The sequence below is a fragment of the Malaya genurostris genome, chromosome 1, assembly GCF_030247185.1.
Source record: "Malaya genurostris strain Urasoe2022 chromosome 1, Malgen_1.1, whole genome shotgun sequence".
In the NCBI taxonomy this organism is placed as follows: Eukaryota; Metazoa; Arthropoda; class Insecta; order Diptera; family Culicidae; genus Malaya; species Malaya genurostris.
Window position 1 is genome coordinate 119,015,042 of NC_080570.1, and position 26,281 is coordinate 119,041,322.

At 38.3% G+C, this 26,281-nt stretch overlaps 4 protein-coding genes across 8 annotated transcripts in view; 2 read left to right on the forward strand and 2 right to left on the reverse strand.

Moving 5' to 3' along the window:
• The window catches only part of LOC131425593 (myosin heavy chain 95F), a 96,301-nt gene extending 89,826 nt beyond the window's left edge, over positions 1–6,475 (reverse strand). For 4 of the 5 annotated variants that reach the window (XM_058587605.1, XM_058587608.1, XM_058587603.1 and 1 more), the window contains exons 1-2: positions 6,420–6,475; positions 5,589–5,975 (exon numbers count right to left, since the gene is read on the reverse strand). The gene's annotated coding sequence lies outside the window, so the exon portion shown is untranslated. The remainder of the gene's footprint in view (positions 1–5,588; positions 5,976–6,419) is intronic. The other variant, XM_058587604.1, reaches the window with a different exon arrangement.
• Positions 6,476–10,954: 4,479 nt separating this feature from the next.
• On the forward strand, positions 10,955–13,121 carry LOC131425594 (pre-mRNA-processing factor 17). The gene is made up of 4 exons (XM_058587609.1): positions 10,955–11,280; positions 11,340–12,386; positions 12,453–12,808; positions 12,875–13,121. The coding sequence occupies exons 1-4, from the start codon at positions 11,065–11,067 to the stop codon at positions 13,050–13,052; spliced, it is 1,797 nt and encodes a 598-aa protein (XP_058443592.1). The 5' UTR covers positions 10,955–11,064; the 3' UTR covers positions 13,053–13,121.
• A 29-nt stretch (positions 13,122–13,150) lies between these two features.
• Positions 13,151–26,281, reverse strand: part of LOC131425595 (transmembrane protein 181) — a 34,862-nt gene continuing 21,731 nt past the window's right edge. Inside the window, exons 3-5 of the mRNA XM_058587610.1 lie at positions 14,121–14,223; positions 13,826–14,050; positions 13,151–13,747 (exon numbers count right to left, since the gene is read on the reverse strand). Of these exons, the coding sequence (XP_058443593.1) occupies positions 13,608–13,747; positions 13,826–14,050; positions 14,121–14,223 (468 nt within the window). The 3' untranslated portion in view covers positions 13,151–13,607. The remainder of the gene's footprint in view (positions 13,748–13,825; positions 14,051–14,120; positions 14,224–26,281) is intronic.
• Positions 22,284–24,549, forward strand: LOC131425596 (kelch repeat and BTB domain-containing protein 8-like). The gene is made up of 2 exons (XM_058587611.1): positions 22,284–22,626; positions 22,680–24,549. The coding sequence occupies exons 1-2, from the start codon at positions 22,601–22,603 to the stop codon at positions 23,815–23,817; spliced, it is 1,164 nt and encodes a 387-aa protein (XP_058443594.1). The 5' UTR covers positions 22,284–22,600; the 3' UTR covers positions 23,818–24,549.

The following is a 26,281-nucleotide window of genomic DNA, read 5'->3' on the forward strand; positions in this document are numbered from 1 at the left end:
AATAAATTGGTGAGTCAATAGCAATTAAAATAGAGTAATTTTGGGCATTTCCAACGAGCGTAGGGTGCCGGTATATGGAAAATAGAAATCTTTTTGACTAATCTCATTTCGATGCTCTATTGATTGGTGAATAAATAGCAGTTCGAATTGGATAATTTTTTACATTTTCAGCGAGCAGGGGTGGCGCAATATGAAAATTTGTAAATTTTTTGACTTTTACTAATTTTACTAATTTGAATCAAAAGCAATTAAAATTTAACAATTTTGGACATTTTCATCGACCGTGTATTTTGGTTCTGTGGTTCTATTTGAAAAATTGACAAAAATTGAACCTTAGACTAATTCGATGGTCTGTTGATTCTGGAAACAATAACAGTTCGAATTGGATTTTTTTTTTCATTTTTACCGAGCGTAGGGTGGCGCAACATGAAAATTTGCTTTTGCTGATTCAATGTTTAATTGATAGCAATTGGAATATTAGAATTTAAAGCATTTTGTTCGGTGGTAAGGCAGCTTTATATGAGAAATTGTGAACGATTTTACCAAATCGGATGCTGTATTGATTAATAATTAAATAGTAGTGGTGGTGAACAGAGATGGCATTTCACCAGAGTGATACACGCTGGCGTCAGATTCTTGTCCACACCGAGGATGCAAAAAACGAAGCATCGCACAAAGAAGAAAGCGCACTTCTTCTCAGTGTCGAATAGACAGCATTTGATTGTGTTCTTGTGGTTAAAGCAGCTGGCGCGAGTGAAACACATTCTCTTCGCATGAATCGCTCTCACGCGCTCTCGTCTAAATATACCCAAGTGACCACTGGCGCGTGATGGTGAGCGAACACTTCGGTGAACTTCAATTAATAGAGAGTAGATCTGGCCTTGCTATGAAAAATTTGCAAGGAAAACCGAAAATTTTACGATAAATTCTATTATTTTGCTGATTTTGCGTGTCCACGCTTCTTCTACGCAAACCATACACCAGAGTGCTCACCGGCGTGTACACCTCTGTGAAAGTATCTACATCCACCTCAGAGAATTCATCAGGTAATGCTCTAGCACTTTGGTGCGATTCAGTGGAAGAGGTAAAAGGAAATAAACAAACGCACTCATGATGCGTGCACACTTTATACAACAGTGGTGTATATATGTGAAAGAGAAGAGCTCTCGTTGAAGTTGTCAGTGCGAGGGGAGAAATTTTGCTTGCTCTTCGTCACACAGAGGAGATGGGCATCTCTGGTGGTGAACCATCGGATTTAAACATGCAAATCGTCGAAGTGTCTGTGATTTTGACTGTAATTTTTAACGCGCTATTGCTTTGCTCATCAACTGAAATAGATTAGTTCTGATGCTGTAGGTAGGCATTTCATCGAACCATAAATAATAAAACTACGCATCGAATAGAGCTCAATTGACCTTCGCCGATGGTCTGCCAACTGAATGGTTTGGCAAATATTGCTCCACCGAACAGCAAGCGAACTTTACCATAAACCGAATGAACAGCTTTTGCTTATTTTTGCTAGGAAAATATTTCTAAAAAAAATATGTACAAAGCATTGATGTTCGGTTTCCGCTTTACCACTGACATGGAACTGTAAATAGTTTAAAAATTACAATTTCTATATTAAGCCATCCAGCACTCGCTGAGGATATCCAAAATTAACAAACGTCGCTCGCTCGCTAAAAACGTCCAAAATCATCCAATTCTACCTGCTACTGATTCGCTCATCAATTGAACATTAAAATAGCAAAAATCGAAATATTTTCAAATTTTATCTTAAACCACCCTACGATCACTGAAAATGTTCAACATCATCTTAATTGAAAATGTCAAAAATGAGCAATTTGTAATTGTTATTAATTCACTATTAAATGAAACATTTTATCAGCAAAAGTCAAAACATATACAAGTTTTCATACTGCGCCATCCTACACTCACCGAAAATGCCCAAAATTATTCAATTCGAACTGCTATTGATCCAACAATCAACAAACCATCGAATTGGTATTAGTCAAAAATTAGTAAAAAATCCAAATTTTCAAATTGCGCCACTCTACGCTCTCTGAAAATGTCTAAAATTATTCAAGTTGAACTGCTATTGATTCAACAATCAATACAACATCAAATTTAAATACGCTCGTTGAAAATACCTGAAATTACTCAATTTTCTCTGCTATTGACTCACCAGTTTACTGAACATTGAATTTGCAAGAGTAAAAAAAATCCCTTTTCATATTGAGCCACTCTACGTTTGCTGAAATGTTCCAAATTATTCAATTCTTATTGTTATTGATTCTATAACCAAACACCATAAAATTTGCAAAAGATCCAAAACTTACTATTTTCCATGTCGAGCCACCCTACGCACACTAATAATGTTCAAAATAATGCCATTTTAATTGCTATTGAGCGATTTATCAATCGAGCAAAACAATTTTTTTGTGCTGATCACGTGTGTATTGATAATTTCAAAACCAGGATGCGAGAACTGAAATCAACAAACCATCGTATCGAACTCGGTTTACTCGGCCCTCGCCGATGGTCCGCCAACCGAACGGTTCGAAACGGATTGCTTCGCCGAACACCGAGCACAGAACACCTTCGCATTAACCGAGGGAATAGTTTTCGAACCTATCGCATGCTTACGCTCGGTGAACATTTTTGAGTAAATTTGCAGAAGCGTCGGCGTTCGGTTCGCAATTTACCACCACTGTCTGTGAGTTTCTCATCCGTTTGGCTTCTTCAATATATGTTTTCAATTAATTACGGGTTTTTATGCAAATTTTCAAAGCTATACGGAGGCCCGAATCCTATTTTTTCAAAAAAAAAATGTTTTTGCCTTTCTCATATAGTTTTTTCAGAACACCAGATTTTGAGATTCTGATAACAAAGACACAAAACCAAATTTAGGAAAATTACAGAAAAAAAACAAACATAAATTAGTAATGTACCAAAACTAAACGAGCTAAACAAAAACAAAAAAATTAACACTGAAAATACACTGAGGTCTCTTTTTACGCGGGGGATACACATACCGCGTAAAAAAACCTTGCAAAAGAAACCGCGTAACTTCGGAAATCCGCGTAAAAAACCGCAAAACTAAAGAAATTCCGTTTTAATGCCACATATGTCAGAAAAGCATGAAACGTCCAGATCTGGTGTAATCTCATAAAAAAAATTTTTTCTTGAAAAAGTAGACTTTTGTACTTGAAAAATTTTTTGAGATTTTCGAAATCGATTTTTTTTAGGCCGCATGTGTTATAAATGCATGAAACGTCTAGATCTTGAGTAATCTCAATAATTTGTTTTAATCGACTGGGACGAATTTGAGACCGCTTAACTTTGGAAATCCTCGTAGAAAAAAATTCAAAATTGAAGGAACTTTTTTGTTGATGCCAAATTTCATGGAATGTCTAGATCTTGAGTACACTAAAAAAAATTTTTTTTCGAAAAAAACTCGACTTTGGGACTTAGAGAATTTGAAACCACATAACTTCGGAAATCCACGTAAAAAAAACAGAAAACCAAAGAATATTTTTTATGCTTAGAAAAGCATGAAACGTCCACATCTGGTGTAAGTAAAAAAAAAATATTTTTAAGTCGACTTTTGGACTTGAAAAAAATTGCCAAATGTCTTAGAAATTCATGAAACGTCGGAATCTACAATTTTTTTTAATCGAAAATTGACTTAAAAAAGTTTTCGGTATAACACCGGATCTCGACGTTTCATGCATTTCTAAGACTAAACAAGAAAACCGCGTAAAATCGAATATCCGCGTAAAAAGATCTCAGTGCAGCGAGTATTTGTTTAAAGTTATGTAGTTTTTCTGTACGGTACGTATTTTCCGCATAAGCGAGACTTGAATGAAAGTGGAAATTTTAACAAAGAAACCATAACAATTCGAAAATAGATATTCAACAAACAACTAAACTACAGAAAATTTTAGAAAAAAATAAATAATAACAAAACCAACTAACAAAAAAATCAACGACCGAACGACCAAACGAGTAAAAACCATAATAATAATAATAATAATAACCAAAACTGAACAAATTCGAACCCTAAAAGAAATGAAAAAAAATCTGAGCTAGCAGGCGATTTGAGGCTCTGAAGATAGTATTACACTTAAGTCTTTTTTTATGCAATTTTCAAAGTTTAGTAGTATTTTTTCTAGTCGAATTTTAAAAGTTAAACGGTTTTTTGAGCGAATGTTCAAAGTTGTGCGGTTTTTAATGCGACTTTTCCGAATTATGCGGTTTTATGAGAATTTTCATAGTTATGCAAATTATTTTTATTTTAAAAGATTCTAAGAAGTTTTCCAAAGTTTTGTAAAGTTCCAAGCCGATTTTAGAAAAATAAACTACAAGGATCAGACCATTGTTCGAGCCATTGATGTGGAACAAGGCCACCAAAATTTCCAATGATCTACAATCAAACAGTTCAATCAATCGTCACACTTTTGAATCCGCAATTGCACGAGAATCTGCTTAGATTGATCTTGATTAGGAACCAACACCGAACATTGTCTTGATTTGTATTTGTTTTATAGCCGATGAAATTACATCAATATACCAAATGTATGCAATTATATCTTTGTACATACTTGCGATACGGATTTCGATATTTAAGCATCTCTTCGCCAAGCTTGTGTTCAAGTTTTGTATGCAAGCAGTTATTTTTATAGCGTTAAGTTTCTCTACCATTTTGCGATTTCGGTGAATGTGAAAACGAAGTGCGTTAACATTACTTTAAATACTTAGGAGCATCTTTGAAGTAAGTTATGAGTAATAACTTGTTTTTGCAGTTTGAATTTAATCTTAACCTAAACATATTTTGTAGTTCCAAAGATGTTTAATTCAATATTTTACTAATAATGAGTTTATCACACAAGTATTGACCTTGTTTTAATTCACTTTCAGGGCGTTTAATAGTCCTCTACAACGTTGAAAAATAAATCGAACTATTTCTCATAAGGATTCGGTATTCCAAGCAACTCTTTACTTTTGGAAAAAATTATAACAAATTTTTCAAACGCTTTTCGTACAATGTTCAATCATTTTCGTTGGGGTTTCTTAATAGATAGGCTACACACTGTTTCAAAAAATTTCAGCTTTACATTTGTTCAGTGGTTTATGTTGAACTGACAAGTGGCATATCGGATCAACACGAACTGTTGCGCACTGATGAGTTAAATACGAAACGTTGAAAAATATGATAAAGGAAAACAAAACTGTTTTAATTTTTTAAAGTTTTGTCATTCACATACTGGTCAAACTTGCTTATAAGTCTCAAACGAATTTTATCAATTTTTAGGTAAATTTAGTTTTTTATTTACAATAATAATCTCTTCACTGAACAGGGTTGTAGCTGCACAATTAAGTACGAGTTACATTGAGATAACATCAAAATACTCGCGATATACTTCGAACATTTCCTGCGACAGCATCATAACAGCGTTCTTCGATTCAACAAATTAAATTGAAATGGTTTTGTCTTTCTCATAATTATAAACGCGCCGGTTGAAGTATTGATACGTTAATTATTCTACTATTGGCAACACTGGTAGCTCTCTCTCTTTTTCACTTACCTGATACCACGGGAGCCGCTGACTTGCAGATCGGCCGGTTTATTTTTCTTTGCTGCCAAACACTCACCACTCAGGCAGCGATCTCAGCTGAACCGGTAACTCTCCGACGACCGACGATGATTATGGGATGATAAAAAGTTCCTCCAGCTGGAAGCAATTGAACTCGCGAAGCAAATCCAGTTACTGGCTCCAGCGAATGCCAATTTCGAATGGAAAATCCACACTAGTTTTACTTGCTGTTCACAATAATAATTTTCCGCACCATTACACAATTAAATCACCTTCGGTATGCGCGCAGCAGAAGAATACATAAAATTTTCCTATTAATCCAATTTGTTCACCTCGGAACGCCGTATGTCTGAAAACGATGACCGATCACAAGTTGCACTAAGTAAAAGATGTCAATAATTATACATATATTGTTTCACGAGCTTAACCCATGCCATTCACATTACATCCCGTAGCAATTTTTCCACCGGATAATCACACGAAACCTTATGAGGAGCTAGATATTGCTGGCTGAAGATGAAAAACCTACGCAACCCTAAAAACCAATACTTTAAAAACAAATCCAATGGGCCAGGTGGAACGTGCGGCGGAAGTGTAAATAGCAACTACTTCCCGTCAATTTTTTGATTCTATTTTGCTTCCATCGTCCATCCGTTGCTGCACTGCCGGGCCTAGGCTACTACTACCGATGCTATTATAGTATTCATTCACCCCAAATATGAAAAGAACCACGGTGGGCGAGCAGTAAAATAGAAACAAGAAAAACTTGCCACGGGAGCAGGAAAGCTGTTAACCGAACACAGATGAAAAAAAAACACTAACCGGACAAAAGCTAAAAACACAACCAGCCAACTCGAACGCTAAACGCGAACTGTTGCGAAGAGCAAGGAGAAAGAGTGATGTTGAGAATTGCTGGATTGGACTGGAACTTGAAACTCTGGAACCCACTTCCGAATGCAACGCCTGCAGTTGGAAAGGTAATCACGGAGATGGTGCAGCAATGAGAGAGGGAGAGTGCCTAAAAAAGCTTCCGTTTTATACTGAGAACTGGAAAATTGAGTGCAGCGGTAAAGCTTCAAGACAACGTGGAGAGGTAGAGGTGTCTTGTTGTGTTGTGCCGAAAAAAAATAAAGCAATATGTTAGAATGGCAGTCCTTTAAAGATGGTCGGGTAAGCATAATTGTCAAATCCGAATCCGTACTCGATCGCAAAAAAGATTTTACCCGTAATTTTTCTTCCTAACCCGTCCATTCTTTTTTGTACATTTCTCGTACTGCCCGTCAATAGAGCATTCTGTACCCTTTCGGAAATCATTGACATTAAGAGTCTCTGCCTCGAAATTAAAAACCGCTGGGATATTTTCTTTCATGTCGTTTATTTATAGCCGGCTTTAACATTTTGGTCGTATGCCGGATGGCTAGGATAGTTCGTGATAAAAACAAACATCATATCTGCATAAAATGTTCAAAACGACGAATGTAACAATGAGAGATTCTCTTTGTTTACTTTCTCTTTCGATTATGTTTGAAACATTCCTGCTTTTTTCAGTAATTTCTTCAGTGCTGATTCAAAGATGATAGCTTTAGTTATTATTATCGGTAAATAATTGGAGTGAAGGACTGCTAACAGTACCGTAATAATCGAAAGAGAAAGTAAACAAAGAGAATCTCTCGTTGTTACATTCGTCGTTTTGAACAATTCATACAGACTTGAAAATTTAACTTTGACCAAATCTGTCTGATTAATTTCATTTCAAATTACGGGGATAAGAGTGTTCTATAAAAAAAACCGCTGTTACAAATTTCCTGAATTGGACTCGAGGCCAATTTATTAGTTATTATAGTTACTCGCCACACAAATCGTTCTTAAAATTAAAATTCTGGAAATAGCGGTAAAAACTCCAAAATTAAGCTCACTTCCAAATCTTAAGCTCAATTCTGGTAGAGAAATTTACTAGGAATTCAAATGTTATTAAAAAAAAGGATTATTCTTTTGAATCGGCAGTCGTGATTTACAACGATTTGTTCGTTCATTCAATAATACAGACAGGTATCAGTAATAAAAATGACTTCGGTGTGTAAGTGAGTATAAGAGCACTGATGAACCGAAGGTTAAATGTGCAGAAAATTGATGATTTCGGTAACAAAATCCACTTGAAAGATGGTAAGTCAACTTTTCAACCTATTAATATTTAATTCAACCTATTATCACAGAGAACAGACATCCAAGAAGAGATTCCAATTTGTGTAAGAAATTTAACGGTTGTTTTCAAAAGCAATCACCAAGTAGCAATTCTCCTGTAGATGCGCTTCGAGCAGTCCAGCAAACTTTTATGGACTCTTGCGTTTGAGCTTTCATACGATGTCAGTTCATGCGTGTAAAGTCGTACGCAACGGTGATTATTAACGGATTTTTACTTGTATGCTTTACACAGCTTTTTGGAAAAAGTTTGTACTAGCTTGGATGTTTCTGTTTTCTGGCTTCAGTACCGTTTCCTTTATGTATTGAAAATGTGAACATTAAAACTATTCGTCACGAAAGAAATGATACAATGAAGAAGTTTCAAAGCCTTTTTGCCATCATCTAAAAAACCCTAATGTCTACAAATATTCAATGTTCCAGATGCATAACACATTCCTAACAATTCTTCTGGTTCAGGATAGTACATTGTGTCTAATCTGCAGGAGCTATTAACGTTTTTAGTAGACCAACACGAACTTTTATTTTCTAATTTGAACACTATAGATCAAATAAACTCAACAGCAAATAATTTACCGCATTCATGGACGCGTCTATTTCGCTCAAAGAATGCCTGTTCAAAATGTTCATTGGAATTTAATAAGATTATATTGGAATTTAATAGGATTTTATTAAAAACCCCTTCTTAATCCACCTAGTGGTGTGATAATGCCTTTCTCTTCTTTCATAACAGTCTCATGAAAATATATTTCATACTTTTATTAAATAATTTCGGATACTAATTTTGACACCAATTGATTCAGATTGATTCGAGTAGTTCACAAAAGCATGCTTCAGTGTTTATGTCACACAGCCAGCATCATTTTTCCAAACTAGTGCTTGACATTTGCGTTGCCTATTTGTATGAGAGCAGTGATGCTAATCTAAAAAACTCTTCTAAGTCCAGGGGGGGGGGGGAGGTAGGTGGGTACATTAAATTTTCGAAATCGAAAAAAAAATTTGATGCCAAAAGTCTTAGAATTGCATGAAACGTCGAGATTTAGTGTCATCTATAAAAAAAATTTTTTCGGATAAATCGACTTTTTGGGACTTATCATATCATATCAATCATATAAGTTCCAGAAAGTTGATTTTCCCAAAAAAAAATTTTTTTTGAGATGACACTAAATCTCGACGTTTCATGCAGTTTTAAGAGATTCGGCATCAAAAAAAAATTCGATTTTGGAAATTTCATGTACTCTCCCCTATGGTGCTTTTTCAAGATAGAAAATGTTCAAACCTTAACCGCCGGGCAGCACCCCTTACGCATGTCCGATTTAGCTCAAATTTTGCATGAGGACATTTTTCGAGGTGCTTAAACTTTTGAGCACTAGCGCTTTATGAAATTAGAGGTGATCCTAAAATATTGGCACCCTTATATATAAGAGCGGTAAAAATGAACGTGTTTTGTCGGTTACGTCACTTATACAATCATATCTCCGGAACCAAAAGTCACAGTCATTTGATATTCGAATTTGATCTATGCCCGACAGTAGCTTGCAAACGAGCCCAAGTTTGTTAAAATCGGTTCAGCCATCTCTGAGAAAATTGAGCACGTTCAAATATCTCCGAAAAGTGCACACACACACACACACACACACACACACACACACACACACACACACACACACACACACACACACAGACATTTTCCGATCTCGTCGAACTGAGTCGAATGGTATATAACACTATGGGTCTCCGAGGCTCCGTTCGAAAGTCGGTTTTTCCAACAATTCTAATACCTTTCTATAGAGAAAATAAAAAAAATTAACATGCAATTCAGAATATAAATAAATTGGGAAGCAATAATGTGTAGTACTATTACATGAACAAAATCTATCACTTTTAATGACAAAATTTGACTATCGCCGCAAATTCACGATGAAAAACTTATGAGCAGTTTGCCAAAACTTGTCAGTAATTTTTCATCTCTCATTTGATTTCCTGGAAAAAGTGTTCACGTTTTGAACCTAAGAATTTAAATGCAAAATTCAAATTAAATTAGAGATAATTTGAGCAATAAAACATTCAAGTTAACAAAAAAAACTTTGTTATTGAACTATCAGTCATTTCTCTCTGTTGATATATTTGCATTATTATTTTGTAGAGATGCATGTGGATGTAGCATCTCTTGATTGCATTAATACAAAATAATGTGCATTTCGGAGAGTTTCGATGTTGCCACAGTTGAAATATAAGTGAATTTTCATCACAAGACTGACTTCTCAACTGTAATTGTCTCGATACTTTCTAAAATGAACGCACTCATTGTTTGGTGGAGCGCGAGATTAATTGCATTGTTATCATTTCGATTAAAGTGTGTCATAAGTAGGGCAGAATCAAATGTCAACATTGTCACTCATTTCGATACCATAATATTAAAAGACAATTGTTAAAAATAACCAACAAGATGAGCAAAACAAATCGCAAAACGGAAAAGCACGAAAAATGGGCATCCAAAGCCAGGTCATCATGTTCATTTTTTCCATATACTCGTCAACCGTAGATTTTGATTGTTTAACATTTATGCAATCTACTCTGACTTTTTCGTAGTACATAATGGAACGTCGAAAATCTACTGTGTTAGCACTTGGAATTTCGAGCCTTTCGAGCTACCTTTACTTCCAACGCGAAAAGTATACAATGTAACTCCCATTTAACTGCTATGATTCATATCTGCTGTAAACTGTCTTCTTGCTATTAATTTAAATACACGAGAGATCATGGTGTTAGCTGATTACATCAAAACAAACAAAATATTAAGTGTACCATAAAATCTCAATATAAACAAATGAGTTAACGAATCGAAAGGTTTTTACGGTTCTCACGGTTTGACATTTGTGTTATAAATGTGATGATGGGAACTCAACAGTGCAACCATTTTATCACCATTGTTTCCAGGTTCATGGAGGATATGGCGCCAAAAAAAAATCGTGACTGTCATGTCTGGAAATTCGTTTGTGATCTTACCACCTGCATATTTGTGCATCGTGATGCCAATTATTGAGAGTTTTATTTTATTAAAAGTGTCGTTTTACTTCAGTGGTTTCCTTGAAACGAGAGAGCAATCAAAAGCTCCTTCTCTCCCTCATTTGGCGCTGAGAAAAGTAAGACAGCTGTCAAACCATTCTGATTCATTAGTAGACAATAGATGTAAACAAACGATTCAACTGCGCTTTCGTGTATTCTTCGAATTAAATCTAGTTTTTACTCAACATAATCTAGCAAAATGTTGGGGCTGCAAGCCTACGCCAGTGGAAGTAGCAGTAATAGTAGCAGCAGTGACGATTCAGAGCAGGAAGACCAACCGAACGAAATCTCCGCGCCTAACAAAGCAACAGCTCCGAAGGAAGAAGAACTAATACATCTTAAACCTGCGGTTGACAGTTCCCTGTCCGTTGCTAAATCCATGCAGATCTGTGCCGCCCCGCTAGTGGTTCCGACGGTAAGTTCAAATGAGTCACTGATCTCAATCTAAATCTAAATTTCTCAATTATACGACAGGGTCAAGTTGAAGTATCACGAGTGGTCGCAACCACTGTCAAAGAGCTGAACTACAATCCACGCTATGAGGAACTGTTTGCTCCGGTTGCTGGGCCAGTCAATCCTTTCCTGACGGATCAGATGAAGGCTTCCAAGAATATGTTGACTGGATTTGTTGAACATGCTCACATCAGTGACTTTCAGTTCGAAAATCAGCGCAAAACGTTTCATAGCTTTGGTTATGCGCTGGATCCGTCGGTGGATGCGAACAGTGGTGGGATGGTAGCGGATGGTATGGAAGGCCCAAGCTATGTAGGACACTTGCAGGCTGCCTACGATACGGAAGGGAAAACCGTGTTCGAATCTGCCAAAGCGAATCGCCCCGGTGACAAGCGAAAACGGCTGAAAAACGATAAACCTGAGGACGTGGAAGGTTTTCTCGGTCCATGGGGTAAATTTGAAGACGAACAAACGGTTGCACGGCCGAGCGAACAGGAACGAGCCGAACTGGAAGAAATGATGGCTAAGAAACAACGCCGGAATCGTGTTACCGAAGACAAGCCGATTGAAGAAAAATCGGTGCTGCATATCAAGGATTCGGTCGATTATCAAGGTCGTTCATTTCTGCACCCACCGCATGATGTGGGAGTTAACCTGCGGAAGGGTGGTGCACCGGATCGATGCTTCCTACCGAAGGCCCACATCCACACCTGGACCGGTCATACCAAAGGGATTTCGGCGATTCGATGGTTCCCGAAATCGGCCCACCTGTTGCTGTCCTGTAGCATGGATGCCCGTGTTAAGCTGTGGGAGGTTTACAACGAGCGGCGCTGTGTGCGGACCTATTCCGGACATCGGCAGGCTGTGCGGGACATCAGTTTCAATAATCGAGGCGAACGGTTCGTCTCGGCCGGTTACGATCGCTACCTGAAGCTTTGGGACACCGAAACCGGGGACGTAATTTCACGGTTCAGCTCCCGAAAGATTCCGTTCTGTGTGAAGTTTCATCCGGATTTCAACAAGCAGCACCTGTTTGTGGCCGGGACGTCCGATAAGAAGATTATTTGTGTAAGTGGATTTTTTTTATTTTTGATATGCGGGAGCTTATTTAATTGTTTTTGTTTGTTTCTGCAGTGGGACACTCGAAGCGGCGAAATCGTTCAGGAGTACGATCGGCACTTGGGCGCGGTTAACACAATCACTTTCGTGGATGAAAATCGTCGATTCGTGACCACGTCCGACGACAAAAGTATGCGCGTCTGGGAATGGGACATTCCGGTGGACATGAAGTACATTGCCGATCCGACGATGCACTCGATGCCGGCCGTCACGCTGGCACCGAATGGGAAGTGGTTGGCCTGCCAGAGTCTGGACAACAAGATTGTCATTTTCTCGGCCATCAATCGATTCAAGATGAACCGGAAAAAATCCTTTTCCGGTCACATGGTGTCCGGCTATGCTTGTAATTTAGACTTTTCACCGGATATGAGGTAGGTTTTGGGGTTGAAGCGGTGTTGGTTTTGAATCTGATTACATTTTTTGTCTATATTTTGCAGCTATCTTGTATCCGGAGATGGAGACGGAAAGTGCTACATTTGGGACTGGAAGACAACGAAGCTGTACAAGAAGTGGCAAGCACACGAAAATGTCTGCATTGCTGCCCTCTGGCATCCGCACGAATCTAGCAAACTGGCAACGGCTGGATGGGACGGTTCCATCAAGTATTGGGATTAGTGGGAAACAATTTGTTATTAATTATGAAAATAAAAAAAAAAGGTCGGAAGCTCAAAACTCATTTGTTTCGATTCCGATTCAATTCAAAGTTCCATCGCTCGAGGTATGTTTCTCTGGATAAAAATATCTTTATTTGCTAATTTCAGTTACATGTTTGTTCACACCATCAGTGCTGTTCCTAGTCAGTTACTCTTATTGATGTAGATATTGTTCAAGGTTTAGTTTAACAGTTGATTTCTTTCTCTAATTTGTTTTTAAATCTAACTCTAGCTAGCGTTTTGGATCGAGGGCCATATGCTCGCAAGAACATCTAAACCATGTTGAAAACGGCAGAAAATGTAGGCTGCTGCTGGAACAAAACTGTAACAGTAGGAACCGTTCCCGTGTGGGAAAGGATCGAGCCTAGCATAAGGAAAGTAAATACGCAACATCCAAACACGTATTTTGGTACGGTTCAAAAACACACATCAATTCAAAACTGCTGCTGCTCTCTGATGAAGATGAAGATATGCGCGTTTGTTTCTGCTAATAATTGTGTTCATCACATTCCTCTTTTTAGTCGCTATCGTATTCGTTTCCCTTGCCCCGAGTGGAATTCAACGGTCGTCGACTGTCCTCATCCGAGCCGTACACAACCTCTTCGTCCGAGTCGTTAATCATCGAGAAGGCCGGATTGTCTTTGGTTATGGTGGCTTCTGTTGGAACCAACAAAACAAAAGAAAATAAAGAATTTATTAGCACTGTCATCAGCAACTTCGACAGTTACTACGAACCATGCAGTGGCCGCCCGTTCGGTGAGTACACGTACGCCATCGTGTAGAGGTAAAAATTCAGCAGTCCATAGAAACCCATAAACTGGGCGGAGCTTTTGTAGGTAGTGTTTAGTTCGGCCACAAAGTTATCCTCTAGGATGCCGAATCCGAAGCGGCACATGGTGATCGCCAGGGTTATGGCTAGCACGAACAGCATCAGCAGTGTCAGGAATTTCAGTCGCATATCTGAAAGACAGAGCAAAAAAATAAGAGCGATAAGGGCAGTTCACAAAGCACTCGCCGTATTCGAGCTCACCGAAGAACGGCATCGAACGCAGTTCGCTGTAGGCTCGCAAGATTAGAAGGATGAGGTAAAGCATATACATCGCACCCGAGGTGTAGAAGAATGTTTTGAATCCCTGGAAAAAGACATAAATCGGATAAAAAGGACAATATCTTGAAAATTTAATTAAGAAATTAAATTTGAATAGATGGTTGAAAAAAGCAAATTGAACTTGGATTCGGATAAGACTCCAGGTATTAAAACAGACACATGAATCGCTGTAGTTCACATATTGACATTGATCAACAAATAGGACACGCAACTCGCGAGATTGGACATTACGAATAGGCAATAAACTAAATGAGTCATTTTGAATGTCAATCTCGCACGAAGCCCATTCCGCACAGTTTGTGGCAAGCTAGTTATAATCTTAAGTTTAACTCCATGGAACTAAAACTTGGGCTCATCCCAAGTAACCATTGTTCCATTGTTAATGTTTAATTACACTAATCCACACATACTATAAAGCAATTTGCATTCAAAATGTAACTAAGCATTATCTTACAACAACCTTTCGCCGTGCTATATATCGAAATTCAATGCTATATTTTGGAGCAACGAAACTTTAATAATAATTATAAGAGTAATAATCCTAAAAGAGTCTAATAATCGCCCTTTTAAGCTTTATATTAGCAATGTGAAAATATGTGTAACTCCGACGCATTTAATCAAATTTTACGCGATTTTTTAAAGCTGAAGCATACCATAGCATAGTTAAAATCGCGTGCCTAATTATCGTGGCTCCGTGTACCAACAATTTATGATCAGTTGGTGATAGTGTCCCGGGTTGGCGGTTCAATGCATAGGACGCTGGTCTTACAAGCTAGCTGTCGTCTGTTCGAGCCCCGACCTGGAAGGATTCTTAGTGTCAGTAGGATCCATAGTACTAGCCATGCAATGATTCTGTACACGAAGAATCGGCTGCGAAGTCTGTTGAAACAGAAAGGCCAAATTCCACCACAGGAATGTAATGCCAAGGCTTTGCTTTTTTGGTGATAGTGGATACCAGTCATACAACGATATATACAACGCTAGTATTTTCTCCGTGTTACTTTGAAATTCGTCGACGTTTTTCTTATTTAGGTTATTGATTAATTGACCTCATCAAAATGATCTACTTGAGTATTGAACTTTCTTCAGCATTCGGAAATTCTTTAATGATATACTGTAAAATGTCATTATTACTCTTACCAGCAATCATTAAATCCGTTAACTTTTTGTAAGTCAACGCATTTCCTGAAACCCAAGAAAATCATTAGTTTGTTAAAATGAGTAGAATGTATTGATTTGAACCAAAACTCTTTGTGCGTCATTTTCCGGTTGTTACAGGCTATTCGGTACAAAAATGGATGAGAAAGAAGGGCCAGTGTCATAGGCGTCTTGGCACGATGTTGATAAAAATATTTGCATTTCACTAACTTGCACAAGCTTGTTAGAAATGGTTGTCGAGATCGTGGAAATTTCTGTTCATAAATTTATTATGGCCAACTAGTTCGGAATAACCATATTACACAGTATCTCTAATCCTCAGTTGATCAAACTCAATTGAAATAGTTATTTTGGTAATAAATTAATTTAAATTGTTCTGCAACCTATTTTCGGCTGTAGTTTTACTTACTTACCTTACCTAACAGCTATAGGCCTGGGGTGTCCTTTGCTGTATCAAGCATACGTCTCCATAAAACTCGGTCCATGGCTGCTCGTCGCCAGCCACTCAAGGCACGGATGCTTCTGAGATCACCCTCCACTTGATCGATCCACCTTGCTCGCTGCGCTCCTCTTCTTCTTGTACCAGTCGGATTAGATTCAAGAACCATTTTCACTGGGATGTCGTCCGACATCCTTAAGACATGCCTAGCCCATCGTAGACGTCCGATTTTAGCTGTCCGTACGATAGGTGGTTCTCCTAGCAGCTGTTGCAATTCGTGATTCATACGCCGTCTCCACGTTCCGTCTTCCATCTGCACTCCGCCATAGATGGTCCTCAGTACCTTTCTTCCGAAAACACTGAGGGCGCGTTGGTCCTCTGCCAGCATAGTCCAGGTCTCGTGGCTATAGAGAACAACCGGTCTAATGAGCGTTTTGTAGATGGTCAATTTCGTGCGGTTGCGTACTTTTCTCGATCGGAGGGTTTCTCTGAGTCCAAAGTACGCACGATTCCCTGCCAAAATACGTCTATGAATTTCTCTGCTGGTGTCATTATCGGCGGTCACCAGTGAGCCCAAATACACGAACGCGTCAACCACCTCGATATCGTCACCGTCTATCAATATTCGTGGTGGGAGGCGTAGTGTTTTTTCTCTAGAGCCTCTTTCTCTCATGTATTTTGTTTTCGACGCATTTATGGCCAGTTCGATACGCCTAGCTTCAGCTTTCAGTCCGATGTAGATTTCCATCATCTGCTCAAGGTTAGGTGTCACAATATCAATATCGTCAGTGAAGCCAAAAAGTTGTACGGACTTTCGGAAGATCGTGCCACTCGTGTCGATCCTCGCTCTTTGAATCACACCTTCCAGGGCAATATTGAACAAGATACAAGAAACCTTGACGTAGCCCTCTCCGAGATCCGAAGGGACTCGAGAGCGTCCCAGATACTCGAACATAGCACATCACTCTATCCATCGTTGCTTTGACCAATCGCGTCAGTTTATCCGGGAAACCGTATTCGTGCATCATCTGCCATAGCTGTTCTCGATCGATTGTGTCGTATGCCGTTTTGATGTCAATGAATAGGTGATGCGTGGGTGCGTTGTATTCACGTCACTTCTGGAGTACTTGTCTTATCGCAAATATGTGATCCGTAGTGGCGCGGGCTCCAGTAAATCCCGCTTGGTACAGCCCTACGAATTCCTTAGCTATTGGTGATAGACGACGGCAAAGGATTTGGGTGAGTACCTTGTAGGCGGCGTTGTGAGCAATGTGATTGCGCGGTAATTGCAACAATCTAGCTTATCGCCCTTTTTGTAGACGGGACATACCACTCCATCCATCCATTCCTGCGGTAGAATCTCCTCCTCCCAAATTCTAGAAATCATCCAGTGCAGCGCTCTAGCCAGTGCCTCTCCTTCATGTTTGAGCAGCTCGCCTGGCAACTGGTCATTGCCCGCGGCTTTGTTGTTCCTCAGCTTGCGAGCTCCTCACTTATCTCCGACAGATTAGGAGCTGGGAATCTGTCGTCGGCTGAGCGTGCACCCAGATTGATTCCTGTGTCGTTCTCTGTATCCTGTGCTTCGCCATTCAGATGCGCGTCATAGTACTGCTTCCACCTGTCGATCACCTCACGTTCGTTCGTGAGAAGGTAGAAGGTACCACTGGTATCTCTGCACATTTCGGCCTGTGGCGTGTAGCCTCTACGTAAGCGGTTCACCTTCTCATAGAATTTCCGTGTATCATTTGCGCGGTACAGCTGTTCCATCGCTTCGCGATCTTGGTCTTCCTGGTGGCGCTTTTTCCTCCGGAAAGCCGTGTTCTGTCTGTTCCGTGCCTGTCTGTATCGTTTCTCGTTCGCTCTAGTGCGGTGTTGCAGCATCCTCGCCCTTGCTGCATTCTTCTCTTCGACCAACTGCTGACATTCGCCGTCGAACCAGTCATTTCCTCGATTCGATAACCTCGTACCTAGTACGGTTGAAGCAGTGCTACTCACGGCGGATCTTATATTCCTCCAGCCGTCTTCAAGAGTCGCCGTGCCAAGCTGCTCTTCCGTTGGTAGCACTTGCTCCAGTTGTTGCGCGTATTCCTCTGCAGTACGGACGCTACGTAACTGCTCGAGATTGAATCCCGGCATTCCTGTGCGACGAGTATTGTGCACCGTCGATAGTTTTGAGCGAATACAAACCGCGACAAGGTAGTGGTTTGAATCAATATTGGCACTGCGGTAGGTGCGGACATTGATGACGTCGGAGAAGAATCACCCGTCGATGAGAACGTGGTCGATTTAATTTTCCGTATGTTGATCAGGTGATCTCCAGGTGGCTTTGTAGATATCTTTGCGGGGGAAGAAGGTGCTTCGAACTACCATTCCTCGGGAGGCTGCAAAGTTTACGCATCGTTGACCGTTGTCGTTTGTTACCGCGTGCAGGCTCTCCAGCCCGTTCACGGGTCTGTACATTGCCTCCCGGCCTACCTGAGCATTCATGTCGCCGATGACGAGTTTTACATCCCGCCGTGAGCAGCTGTCGTAGGTTTGTTCCAGCTGCGCGTAGGCTGTAGTTTTAGAGTGTCTTATTTCTCGAAAGGACAATGTATGGAACACCTGTAGAACTAATTTGATACTATTCTTTTGCTAAAGGAAGTATGTTAATACGTTAAGGCGTTTAAGAGTTATGCCTTATTTTTGAATTTTTTGAAGGTATTTTTAAGATTAATTTAAATAAGTTAAAAAAAATAACACCCTTCCAATTTTCTCTTAAATTTTTACTTATAATATGACCTTTCAGGAACCGCACAGGATACATTTTTATCGATCTGGTATCTAATGAATATATGATATTTGAAACTTGACTAGTTTTTGATGAAAAATCAATCATAATTTTCTCTGGTTGCCCATATGAAAAGCTTGGTTCAGCAAAATTGTGCGCAATAATTAGTCCAACAACTCTTTTGAAGTCAACTTTTCCATAGAACGTTTCACAAAAAAGTGATTTTTCAGAAGCCACCCTACTTTAACTCGGGAAAATTTATGTGACTTGATCAAATGAAAAGCTAGGGAGGTGCTTTTTTCAGCAAAGTTGTTCAAAATAAAATTTCCTTCATCTTTATTGTACAATGAAATCGTTTTTGAGTTCAATTAAAAAGTTAGATTTAAGATTTCAATCTAAATAAGGACCACCCTAGTGACTTTTTCCATCAAAAGGAGCACCATTTGATTACAAACAAGTTTTGTGAAGACGCCAACTACAAAAAACTAATATTCAATAGTGAAAATATTTTTGTCACGTTTCGGGCAAGCTCGTTTGGTTGCTTTGTATCCACAGCGGTTGCAACGGCCAATCATGTGGCAATTTCGAGCACCATGCGCGAAGTCATTTCATGCAGAGTTAGATCTCTGCGTTTGTTGCGGTAGGGTTCCCATTTCACGATGGCCTTCAGTTCCTTAAGCTGCTTCAATGTGGTCGTACCTCCTCTCTTCAAGTGAATTAGGTACAATGCGTCTCTGTACGTGCGTTTATCCTCTTCTCGACGTTTCATTTGATCAATTGCCAGAGCCGGTTTTTTAATATCTGATCAGGTGTCCATCAGTGACTCTTCGCTAACTAACGGAATTCCTTTCAGCACAACTTTGTATGGTTTTTTACTCGGCTTGTCATGAGTGAAAAATTCAGCTTTCGTTTCCTGGAGATGTTTCATTACCAGATCATACTCGTCCTGTGAGTTGCGAAGCAGCTTGGTCCCAAAGCTGCATAACTTGAATGTTGGTGCGACATTCAATGAATGTAGAGCCTTCCGCAATGAGTGATAATCTGCATTGGCAACCATCAACGGTGGAAGCTTATTTTTTTGGTCACTGTTTTCCAAGTAGTATTATTCAGATTATCCGGATTGTGGTCAATATCCAGCGAAGCGTAGGTGTTCCTTGTAGCCACTTACACATGGCTGACAGATGATGTTCTGGAACTTGTTTTCTTCCGCTTCACGGACCGTCCCGAACAGTCTCTCTCACAATCGGTCGCTTTAAGCGACATCTTCTCCAATTCACTCGTATGTATAAAAGTTTTAACTGTGTACTCGTTGAAAACAAAACACAGAATGAGATTGAACGATTTTCAATCAAAGTTTGCCTTTTATACTCGTTCAGTAGATAATCGGAACTGGTATGAGCTTTACTACCTTGAAACCGTCGTCTGGGTGCAAAAAAGGCAAGCAAGCGTGATGAATTTTCCTCATTATTTTCAAAAGTTTTACAAAACTTTGTTTTTCAGTTATTTATGGTTATCTGACGCTGTTGAAAATTTATTCACTAATTCCTGATTATATTCCCGATAGCTTGTAGAAAAAAAATATGTTATTGAATTAAGTACAACAAGATGTATTCGCGATAAAGTTCTGCCCATTCTTGTACTGGGTAACTTTGAAAAAGGAGTCCCATCCCTCTTAGAAAAAAAATACGCTCAACGGTGGTCCATCGTTGGTCCAATGAACGTCCAATCAATCGTTCAACGGGAGGCCGACACGGGACCTTCGTTTATCGATTTTGAAACAAACCGTTGAACCGAATGCCATTTTTTTTCGTTCAACAAACCCGACAGACAGAGGTCCATTGTTGAGCCATTTTTAATACGAGGAGTTGGAGCCCCGTTAGACTTATTTTACTGGAGAATTTTCAAAGCTTTTCCACTTATTTTTATATATATAAAAAATAGGTATAGAATTCGCTCAAACTTTCGAAAAATTTTCTGAGGCCCGGAGGGCCGAATGTCATATACCAATCGATTCAGCTCGACGAACTGAGCAAATGTCTGTGTGTGTATGTGTGTGTGTCTGTATGTGTGTTGTCAACTAAGAGGTCGAGATCTCAGAGATGGCTGGACCGATTTTGATCAAACTAGTCGCAAATGAAAGGTCTCCCCGTCACCCAGAACGTTATTGAATGGTTTTGAGATCGGATGTTTACTTTTTGAGTTATACGAAGTTTTATGTCAAAATTTTCAGTTTTTTGACAGTATCTGTCACATTTGACCTTGAAAACAGAATATGTTTCCAGACTTGGATTTCGCTCGGTAATACCTATCCAACAAGCCATAGATTGTTAAAATCCGTTCATTTTTAACGGAGATATCGATATTTTTGTGTAAGCCTTATTCCAGTAGAAGGAATTTTGAGCGCTGTATGAAAAAGCAATGCTTGGGAGCAACATGAAACACGATTTTTTATACTGTTACATATAATTGTTTCTAAGTACCAAAAAGACTGTGTACAGCATCCTTTTTTATGACAATTTGCCTCGGACCAATTTTAGCACGGTTCATTTTTGGCAACATAATCTTTCGAATATGGCATATGTAAACCAGATGATACCAGCATTATCGAGTTGGAAGTAATTCCATAATTATATTGATTTAAACTATTTACAGCAATAAATGCTGGAAGAACATGACTTCCATATACCATACGACTCAGTTCGTCGAGATCAGCAAATGCGTGTGTGACAAATAATTTCACTCAATTTTCTCGGAGATGGTTAAACCGTTTTCTACAAACTCAGATTCATATGAAAAGTCGTATACTCCCAAACAAGGTTCCTGAATTACGTTTGGATCCGACTTCTGATTGCGGAACCACAGGATGATATGTGAAACGAAATTAAAATAATGCAATTAATTTTTCTCGTAGATGGCTGAACCGATCTAAGATTCAAATGAAATCTAAGAATCATCTATGATTCAAATGAGAGGTCTTAAAATCCTATAAAACCTCTTACTTTTTAGTCAGATTCGACTTCTGGTTTAGAAAATGCAGGGTGATTAGTATAAAAATGTTCATTTCACATAAATTAATCTGGTTTATCGGGTTTGCAGATTTGGATAATCGATTACCAAATAAATTTATTTCAGTTTGTGCGGTATTCGTTTTTGGATTCGGAATGTATCCCCAAATTTTAATTCGCACTACAATTTCTCAAAGATGTCTACACACTCCTCAGGTGAATTTAACTGATTTCGGCTACACCTATTTTAGAATTCCGGTTCCAGTATCGAATCGATTCTCAAAGCTCAATCATTTTCTCAAAAAAGACCAAATGGAACTTCAAAAACAAATATTACAGGACTTAAGGTCCCATACAAAATTGGTGAATTTTATCCGATTCTGGAATTACAGATGATGAGTTTATAAATTTCATGTAAATTGTAATTGTACCATAAATAATGACGAAAAACTTTAAAGTGGAACTTACGACGATAATTAAAATAATGTCATGAGAACTAAAACACCTAAGAATATCCATGCAAAAACACATGCGCATTGATAAAAAAAAGGTATCATCTCACTGCTAGGTGGATTAATCACGTTTTTTAAACTAACACTACATACCTGTACAATACTTCTACTTCACGTAGAATAACAACAAATTTTCTTTCTATATGAAGGTAACATCTCATTTTTACACTATTTTTGCAAGAGAAAAAACAAAAAACCGATTCAGCAAACTGAGCTGAATATTTCGTGCAGTATGGCGTTCAACGAACGCTCAACGACCAACAAAATATAATCGCTTACTGAGTGGGATTTAAAAGAAAGTCGTGCTCGCGACAAAAGCTGTCGATTTTTAGCAGTGTACGGAACAGAAAACGTGCGTGCAAACAGCAAAGTGTGTTCGCTCAAAAATGATCAGTCGAACGCGTGATGTTCTTTGCAATTTCAGAGTCAGAGCATTGTTAATTCACCTCGCGATTAGAGTGCTTCGAAATGCGAGATTTTCGTGGTTGAACTTGGTAATTAATTGAACAACGTATGCAATGAACGATTCTTCTGATATGGACAGGTAAGTTGGTCTCATTTTTCAAACCTTATTTTTTACGACAATTTTAATTTTAGCCTGCACACGATGATGGGCTCAACTGATTCAATGATCAGTTACCGAACAAACATGATCAACAACCAATTTATGTCCGATATTGTTCTAATTGTCGGCACCGGCGATGCTAAGCAGCGAGTTTTCTGCCACAAACTTTTTTTGATATCCGCTTCTAAATATTTTGCCACCATGTTCTCGAGTAGCTTCAAGGAGACCAGTATGAATGAAATCACATTGGAAGATACAGATTCAACGTGCTTTTCAGAAATTTTACGATTCGTTTACTCTACCAGGATGAATATTACGTTAGAAAACGTGCAGGAGATATGCAAGCTTTCTGAAAGGTACTTGTTTCCGGATGTTTTGGTGCATGCATCCGAATTCCTGTTGAAATCTGTCACTGAAAAAAACGTACTGCGGATTCTCCAACTAAACCGTCGATGCAAATTCGAGAATGTTGATGCACGTTGTTTGGATATAATTACACGAAATCCTATTTTATACTTTAAAGAGGAAAGTATCACCTCACTCGATCCCGATTCGTTGGAACTAATCTTCAAAGCGAGACGCATTAACTGTTCGGATTATCAATTGTTGGAAGTATTAGAAAAATGGAAGAAGGATGGTGACGTCGATCTAATTCAGTCGAAAGCTAAAGCAGAAACGAATTTGAAAGCAATTATTGAGAATACTCCTCGATCAGTGAGATGTAACACATTACATGTTTTTGGAAGCTTATCAAATGATGATAATGAATTAGATTACCATAAGAGCTGTATGGATTTCCGCATCAATTCAAAAAATCCAATATTTTTGCTAGGTTTGGGAATGTACTTTAAATCGAAACTCAAAAAATTTTCTGTTTGTGCCAAAATTAGTACATGTGACTATTTTCACTCATTTAGCCGTTTTGGTAATATACAACATGTCGTAACCGCATCTGGCGAATTTTCGACTGAGAATTCAGACACAGCTAACATACTTGATGTGTTTTTACCTTGTACTAAATTATTACCACAGCAATGTTACAGGATTACCTCGTCGCAGGATGCAGTTAGCCTAGATGCTGCTTCATGTATGCATGATGAAATAAAAGTAGAGTTCGATCAGGATCGCAGTTTCTTGGCATATTTTCTATATATGGATTGTAATGACTAATAAGGAATAAAGACGAGATTACAAAAAAACATTCAGGCGTGTTTATTTTAGCTCTTGCAGCACGTTGCTGTCAAGTATAACAAAAACTATTGTACTATTAAGAACTATTCACACCTTTCCATTTCGGTTCAGTTCTGTGACGGTACAGTGAAAGTGTCCTTAGTGTACTGTTAGTGTATTTTTTTGCAGAACCCACAGGACAGGCACTTGCTATTGCTGGAGTAGTTCCAAATACTCATCATTAATAATGAACGTGTAATGCTAAAAAGTAATAGCGGCCCTTACACGATCATTAAAAGTGTCATTACTAAGTAATGACACTTCTGCTCAAACGCTCGTCATTACTGCATTACTGTACATCATTACTGCATTACTGTACATCATGAATCGTCACAATAAACTATTGGATTACGTTGATAATATATTTAACTTTTTCGCGATGTTGGAAGGTAACCATTTATTTGACTCAACGTTGTTCATCTAGACTATTTTTTACTGTGTTGGTAGTTTTCACCCGAAATTAAGTGGCGACAGACCAGAAGCAAGTAAATATTGTAACAAAACGGGTTCGATTTTGTATTGCGTTGTAGGATGAGAAGTAATTGTGCCTATATAGTTTTGGAATTATGTATTAAATCTGTATCCTGCATGAAATTCGTATGGATGTATACACATCAATACATTACAGGTAATTCTGTATGAATGGCAACTCTGTTGGTAAATGAAAAAAAATAAACACAGTCTACATGACAGACAGGATGTTTTTGATAGGGTAACGTGGCGCCATCATGACACATGTGAGTACTGTCCCAAACAGAGCTAATAAAAGTCATTTTCATTGACTGAAAAATAAACGAAAATGACAAGAAATTATTGTCACTCTCAGTTTCGCTTGCAAACTATGAGAACGAAATCCATGTCCAGTCAATGACATAAACGGGAAAGTAGTTTCAAAATTGTGTTTTTTCTTTCATTTGCCCTTTCAGTCATTTGCAGTTTTCAGTGAAAATCCTATAGTATTCAGTGTCGATATTCAACCAAAGCTGTGAGAATTGAAAACGACAGAAAAAGGTTTCACAATAAGTTTTAACTGTTGGTGCTCGAATTTGTAGTAGTTTTGGTTTCCAAAGAAGTTCTGGGATGTAATTACTTCGATTTGCCATATTTTAGTCACTTTTTATAGCCAAGCGTCACATATTTTCAATACACCGATGCAAGAATGAAAATTTCAATTCTGCTGTTGCTACCTGAAGACGTTAGTTTGGTTTCGTCTTGTCATAGAGGAAAGAGTGACGTTGGCAATTATGCTCTCTCATTTTTTCGATGAGAAACTAAAATGCTTCTTCTCTCTTCGTTTGTTCTGGTGTCGGTCATTTGCGAATGAGACAGTAAAACATTGAAAATGAGACTGCTGAAATGGTTCCTTTCATTGAGAATGTGTGACAATTTTAAGCTCTGGTCCCAAATAAAGGAATATTCGAAATGACCGTTAAAATGATTGAAGAATCTAATTTGAGTGTCCTGTCTGTTAGTCTGTGCTAATAGTACACTTAGAAAAATATAACAGTAACCGCAACCTGTTCCTCGTGGTCATTTCAACTATGCGCTCAAATAATAGTAACGACCATGATATCAGATTATTCACCATCTGTATTGCAATAAGCACAAGAACAAAAAATCTACTACTTGATTATACTATTTGTCTTTATGAATTTTCTGATGTGGTATTTCTGACAATCATTAAAATAAGAACACAAAAGTCCCAATGACAATTACAAGTAAGGTGAAATTGAGCTTTCGATCACTATAAAGTTGAGAAGTGATATAGTTATGACTACCGTGTGAGTAAGTTCTTCTTCAGAATATAATGATGTTACCATGAATAAACATATAGTTGCACTATACATATTATTCATATCAACATAATGTATGTAGAAAGAACATCGTCGTATGGTGTTTTTCAACCGACTATGTATTTGCTTAGTGCGACTATATAAATTGTCAATCAACGCGTTCGCTTTTTGTCGTGAATACGACTTACTTTACTATGGGGTGCCTTTTCAAAATTTATCCTCTGAGAGAGTGATAAGTTTTTGATCGTGAATATCTATTGTTGTATCTAACGAATCAACATAATTTTTGCTACATGCCATCGGAAATATGATCACAATTTTATGATAAAATTTTCAGTTTTGTGACATAATTTCAAGTAATTCAAAATTAAACTTTTCTGAAATGTTTGGTATAAACGAGTATCAAAGAGTATAATTCATAAGGCGCGTTTACCTTTCTCGTATTTTTAAAGCTCATAGCTCAGTGATCTGTGAAAGGATTTATAAATTCTAACTACCAATAGAATCGAAATTTTTCAACTCAAACGTGTATAGCATAAGCATTGAAGTATTTCAATAGTACACTATTGAAAAAACTGTCTCATTTGACCCATGTCAATACCAGCCAATCA

Bases quoted from the DNA above. Each gene is read 5' to 3' on its own strand.
- LOC131425594 (XM_058587609.1), top strand. From the start codon at position 11,065: ATGTTGGGGCTGCAAGCCTACGCCAGTGGAAGTAGCAGTAATAGTAGC. The intron at 11,281-11,339 runs GTAAGTTCAAAT...ATTATACGACAG, and splicing joins CCCCGCTAGTGGTTCCGACG to GGTCAAGTTGAAGTATCACG. The intron at 12,809-12,874 runs GTAGGTTTTGGG...TATATTTTGCAG, and splicing joins GACTTTTCACCGGATATGAG to CTATCTTGTATCCGGAGATG.
- LOC131425596 (XM_058587611.1), top strand. From the start codon at position 22,601: ATGAACGATTCTTCTGATATGGACAG. The intron at 22,627-22,679 runs GTAAGTTGGTCT...TTTTAATTTTAG, and splicing joins GATTCTTCTGATATGGACAG to CCTGCACACGATGATGGGCT.